The 6,000-nt window shown below is 43.4% G+C and overlaps 1 protein-coding gene across 1 annotated transcript in view; it reads right to left on the bottom strand.

Annotated features, from left to right (window-relative positions):
- The window catches only part of TRUB1 (TruB pseudouridine synthase family member 1), a 31,669-nt gene extending 26,601 nt beyond the window's left edge, over positions 1-5,068 (bottom strand). The window contains exons 1-2 of the mRNA XM_010588971.3: positions 4,504-5,068; positions 2,779-2,877 (exon numbers count right to left, since the gene is read on the bottom strand). Of these exons, the coding sequence (XP_010587273.1) occupies positions 2,779-2,877; positions 4,504-5,038 (634 nt within the window). The 5' untranslated portion in view covers positions 5,039-5,068. The remainder of the gene's footprint in view (positions 1-2,778; positions 2,878-4,503) is intronic.
- Positions 5,069-6,000: the final 932 nt, after the last annotated feature.

Below are 6,000 nucleotides of genomic sequence, written 5' to 3' on the forward strand. Positions count from 1 at the left end.
CTGGCTAATGCTTTTCAGAAGTAGGTTGCCAGGTCCTTCTTCCTAGTCTGTCTTAGTCTGGAAGCTCAGCTGAAACCTGTCCTCCATGGGTGACCCTGCTGGTATCTGAATACCGGTGGCATAGCTTCCAGCATCACAGCAACACACAAGCCCCCACAGTACAACACACTGACAGACACGTGGGGGAAAATATTTCTAGTTGACCTCAATTAAAAATATTTTTGCCCAAATTAAATAACATCTATAATTCTAGAAAACAAAAAAATCATACATTGTTTCTAGTTCTCTTGAAAAATATAATTTTCTTCACCAATCTTACCCTTTTCCTTGAAAAATTTTTCATTTTTTTCCTTAGCTTTACTTAGATCACGGTTTGCTATTTGTTTTCATCTAATTTTAGCTCTGAAAAATGGGACTATATACTGTAGCACAGTATTTCACAAACCATGAGTCACAACCCATTAATGTATCATGAAATCAACTGAATGAGTTATGATCAATATTATCTAAAATATGCAAAATAGAACACCCAGAGTACAATGCATGTAAAAAGGTAGGCACTGTTCCATAAAATCTTCTCGTTTGGAGGGGGTGAGTTGGGAAGAATCTCAGCATATTTCTGTGACTACAAATGTAGTCACATAGACCACGGGGCAGTCGTTCGAATAGAACAAGCGGATACTGTGTGGTTTAAAATCAGGAAAGGTGTGGGTCACGGTTGTACCCTTTTACCATACTTATTCAATCTGTATGCTGAGCAAAAAATCTGAGAAGCTGGACTACATGAAGAACACAGCAACAGGTTTTGGGAAGACTCATTAACAACCTGTGATATGCAAATGACGCAACCTTGCCTGCTGAAAGCAAAGAGGATTTGAAGCCCTAAAAAGTTAAGAGACCAGTGGTTAATCAAAAGGTTGGCAGTTCGAATCCACCAGCTGCTCTTTGGAAACCCTATGAGGCAGTTCTACTCTGCCCTACAGGGTCGTTACGAGTTGGCATCAACTCGACAGCCACAGGTTTAATTTTTTTTAGTTTTTTAGTACAGCCTTCAGTATGGATTACACCTCAACATAAAACAAAACCCCTCACAAGTGGACCAATCAGAAACGTCAGGATAAATGGAGAAAAGACTGACGTTGTCAAGGATTTCATTTTACTTGGATCCATAATCAGTGCCTATGGAAGCAGCTGTCAAGAAATCAGATGACGCACTGCATTTAGAAAATCTGCTGCAGAAGACCTATTTAAAGTGTGAAGAAGCAAACATGTCACCCCGAGGACTAAGGTTCACCTGACCCAAACCACAGTATTCTCAATCGCCTCATAAGCATGCAAAAGCTGGAAAACAAATAAGGAAGACCGAAAAACTGATGCCTCTGAATTACGGTGTTGGCGAAGAATATTGAATATACCATGGACTACCAGAGAATGAACAAATCTGTCTTGGAAGAAGTACAGCCAGAATGCTCCTTAGAAGTGAGGAGGGCAAGGCTTCATCATATGTACCTGGATGCATTATCAGGAGGGACCAGTCCCTGGAGAAGGACATCATACTTGGTACAGAGTCAGTGAAAAAGAGGAAGACTCTTGACGAGATAGACTGACACAGTGACTGTAATAACGGACTCAAACATAGCAACGATACTCAGGATTGCACAGGACCAGGCAGTGTTTCATTCTGTTGTATACAGGTTCGCTTGGAGTTGGAAATGACCCAACAGCACTATACAATGGTATATGCACACATTCTTTAGCAGTCCATAAAAATATACTCCAGAGCCTCTGCCACAGACATTAAAAAAAAAAAAAAAGATGGAAAAAAGAAACATCAGTGATTTTTCTCCTCTCATCAATTCTCCAATTTTCTTCCACAAGCAATAAATTGTTCAATATGTCTCCAAGACAAAGTGACTTCCTCTCAGGAGCTACAAGGTTCACCTTCTAAAAAGAAGCTGCAATCTCAAGAGATTAGATTAGATATAGGCATAAAAAAGAGCTGCATCTTTTGTTTGGGGTCCCTAAGGCCACCGCCACATTTAAAGGTTCACTCAGCACCAGTTGTGCTTATGGCTAAGATTTACTAGTGATGTAATAAGGATACAAAACTAGATCATATGGGCAAAAAGCACAGGCCGAGTCCAGAAACCCAGGCACAGGCTTCCTTACGCTCTCTCCTTCCTATGAGGAGGCATACTTCAGCAGTGTTCCTTTTGCCAGCAACGAAAAATGCAGTAACATGTATGCAATGTATCTGCCCAGGAAAGCCCATGAGAAACTCGGCATTGAAAGTTTTTATTGGGGGCTGGTGACATAAGCACCCTCTGCCTATGTTGGTGGAAAAAATTCCAGGCTCCTAGAAGGAAAGCAGGGGTTCAACATAAACCACAGTTTGCACATTATAGGCACCGTGAACCGCTGTTATCAGAGAGTGAGAACATTTCCAAAATCCAAGTTCCTAGATACCAGCCAAGGGCCAATTTTGCAAGCTGGTCTTTCTAAAGGTAGCAATCTCAGGCCTGCTATGTTAATTCTTTCCATACACATACAAACCCTTTCTCAAAGTCCTATTCACACATAAAAAGTTATTTCTAATAAATAAGCTTGTATATCTTGTACCACTGAAAGCTTCTTTACGAGATAACATAAATCCAGTAAGTGCAAAATAGTTCAAAGTAGACAGAAAACGGGCATGGCTTTAGCCAATCTTACCTGTTTTCAATATCTTTCTAATATTAAGTGGCAGTTACAAAAAACTTTCATTCATATATCTCTTACCCAGAACTCCTTTGGCTGCACTGTCTAGAGTTCCTCCATGCCCAATTTTGAAAGTCTGCTTTTTCCTCTTGTTGCATTTTGGAAGCGGCATTCCAGCTTCTATGAGAGTAATTGAGATGAAAAAATTACCAAGACAAATAAGTAGAATCTTCAGAAATATAACGGGAAGGAGGGTGGATTATTCAAAACAAAAATTATTGTACAAACTAAACATATTAAGCTATGGTAACATTAACAAAGGAATGGTATTCCAAAATTAGTTGTCAGAAACTGGAATTCATTTTCTAGGAAAAAAACATTCTTAAAAAAATGGGTAAATATCCTTGCAGCAGCCCACTTCTGCAGCAATCTGAAGTCTGGTGCACTAAAGATAACCATGTTGTTTTAAATTGTCATTGAATCAATTCTAACTCATGGCAACCTCGTGGTAACCACATGTGTGCAGAGTAGAACTGCTTCCTGGGGTTTTTAACGCTGTGACCTTTCAGAAGCAGCTCATCACGCCTGTACTCCGAGAGGCCTCTGGGTGGGTTAGAATACTCAACCTTTCAGCTAACAGTTGAGTGCTTAACCGTTTGCCCCAGCCAAGAAAACCTGTGGAGCACAGTTTTATTCTGGAGCACATGGAGTGGCCATGAGTTAGAACCCACTCAAAAGGCAACAGGTTTGGTTTTTATCAGGGTAATTACCTGGTTTTGCATTTTCATAAAGTTTGCCAGGGGACAGTGTAAGAAGAAAGTCCCTATACCGATTTAATGGGAAGGAAGAACAGGACCAAGATCTGGAGAGCCTTAAATACCTAGCTAAATAGTTCTATCACCAAAGGCTGCAGAAATTACTAGGTTATCAGCTCAATTAAGCAAAAGGATCGTATCTTTCACCTTCCTATCTTCATAGCCTAGCACAGGCCTGCGTTATTGTAGGTGTTCAATACACCTAAAGTTCCTTAATGCCACTGTCTGAAATGATCTACCAGGCTGATAAACTGTCTGACCCTTTAGGTTTTTCTAGTTTTCTCCCAGTGTATACGAAGAAACAAAAAAAGGCTCTTGAAGAAGTCGGACTTGGCTGCAACGATTTTTTTTTTTTGTTTGGAGACGTTATATTTAGTGTTCCTCAAATTGTGATCAACCCCCGACTACACCAGAATCACCTGAGACAACTGTTTAAAAATGCAGTTTCCTAAAAATATCCCACATCCCCAGAATCAAAATCTCTGGGAGGTAGAGATCAGTAGATTAGTAATCTGTATTTTTACAAAGAACCCCCAAGTAATTATGACCACTAAAATGTGAAAAACACTGTATTAAGTCTCGGCTAACTATGTAATATCTGCATTTCTAATATATTTTTAAGAATGCAACTTTGGGGGCACAGAATCAGTACTTCCTTTCTGACGGGTTCATTCACGTGCACCAAACAAAAGGCTCCTGAGAGGTCAGATTACAAAAAATTGGCCAGCACGGACAAAGACGGAGGCTTGTTGAGTTTTTTTTCCCCCCGCCTTAGAGAGCGACAACTGCCAACTAGGCTACAGGAGTCCACATCAGGCTAAGTCCAAGCCCGAGATGCCCCAGATTTCTGTCCATAGTTAATTCAGTGGTCGTTCTCCTTTTCCCTTCCTTTTAGCTCTTGAGCCATGAGCGTCGCAAAAAGCCCATGTGCTCTCTGCGGCCTTCCCTTCGCGGCGAAGCCTTGGCGTGGTCCCCACCCAGGCTTCAGTACCTGCCAGCAGCTTCTCCTTCAGCCGATTCAGCAGCTCGGCTGAGGTGGGCCCTTTGGGCTTGTGCACAGCGAACACGCCGTTTAGGGACAGCAGCTTATTAGCCATAGCGGACTTGGTATCACCCCCTTCCGATCCAGCAGCGGCCTCAGTCTCTGCCGCAGCCTCGGTCGCAGCTTGAGTCTCAGCCGCAGCCTCAGTCACAGCCGTTGCGGCCGCAGTCTCAGTCGCAGCCTCAGCCGTAGCGGCCGCAGTCTCAGTCTCAGCCTCGGCCGAAGCAGCCGCAGTCTCAGGCCCAACCTCGGCTGTAGAGGCCGCAGTCTCAGCCGCAGCTTCAGCCGTCGCAGTCTCAGTCGAGACCTCAGCCGAAGCCGTCGCGGCCTCAGTCTCAGCCGGATCCTCAGTCGTCGCGCCTGCAGCCGTTGCTGGCGAGATCGCGGCCGTTGCTGCGGCTGTTCCCGCACTTTCTAGCACTGGGGCTGTGTCTGTTTCCAAAGACAAAGACGACGACGCCATCGCTGCCTCGGTAGCCGCCATACTTTCGGGGCCTAGTCCTCGCTTTAATCCTGGAGACGCACGCTGATGACGCAACAAAGAGCGCGAACAACCTTACCCTCACACTCCCGCCCTTTCCCATAAATCGAAGCGGCCTGGTGGAAGGGGGATCGCAGGGGCTTGTGGGAGTTGTAGTCCATGGTTTTCCAGAGCAGGCCTAGAAGTTGCCATGGCTTCTGAGGGCTCTGATAAGAGTAATTTTTCTCCTATACTCCCATTTGCTTCTTAGGTGGGGCTAGTTTGGTGCCTCAGAGGTAATTTGGAGTTACAATCTTAAACTACCAAGCAGAACATCAAGTCTGTGTATATTTTTGGCGGGGAAATCTCTTCGCACACCCCCACCCCACAACCAAGAGGACCCACTGTCCAAACATAAAAAAAAAGTACTGGTTTTTGCTCCCGCTCTGAAGAATCATTGCTTTAGTCAATGTATGGTGCACCTAGAGTCACAATTCAGAGTTAATATACACCTGAATGTAAGCTCTATTTGAGCAAAGAGCCTATTTATCTTGATCACTTCAGTATCCCAAGTACTTCACACATACCAGAGGCTGTGGAGTCCACTCCAACTCATGGGGACCCTTTATGTGTCAGAGTAGAGATGTGCTCCATAGGGTTTTCAATGGCTGATTTTTTCGGAAGCCGATCACAGGCGTTTCTTCTGAGGTGCCTCTGAGTGGACTCAAACTTCCAACCTTTTGGTTATCAGGTAAACGTGTTAACCGTTTGCTCTACAAGAGACACCTCACATATGGTGGGCACTTAAATATTTGAGAATAAGTAATTGAATACAAGTTATTCAAATTCCACTAATAAACTTAGGCCATACCAATGTTAAATCACTGGGGCTTATTTTGATGCCCCATACCCATTGTAATTCTTAATAACTAAGATTTTTCATACTAACTCTTCTGTGGATTACATTCCTTAGTAACACATTGCTT

The sequence above is a fragment of the Loxodonta africana genome, chromosome 16 (assembly GCF_030014295.1).
Source record: "Loxodonta africana isolate mLoxAfr1 chromosome 16, mLoxAfr1.hap2, whole genome shotgun sequence".
NCBI classification, from domain to species: Eukaryota; Metazoa; Chordata; class Mammalia; order Proboscidea; family Elephantidae; genus Loxodonta; species Loxodonta africana.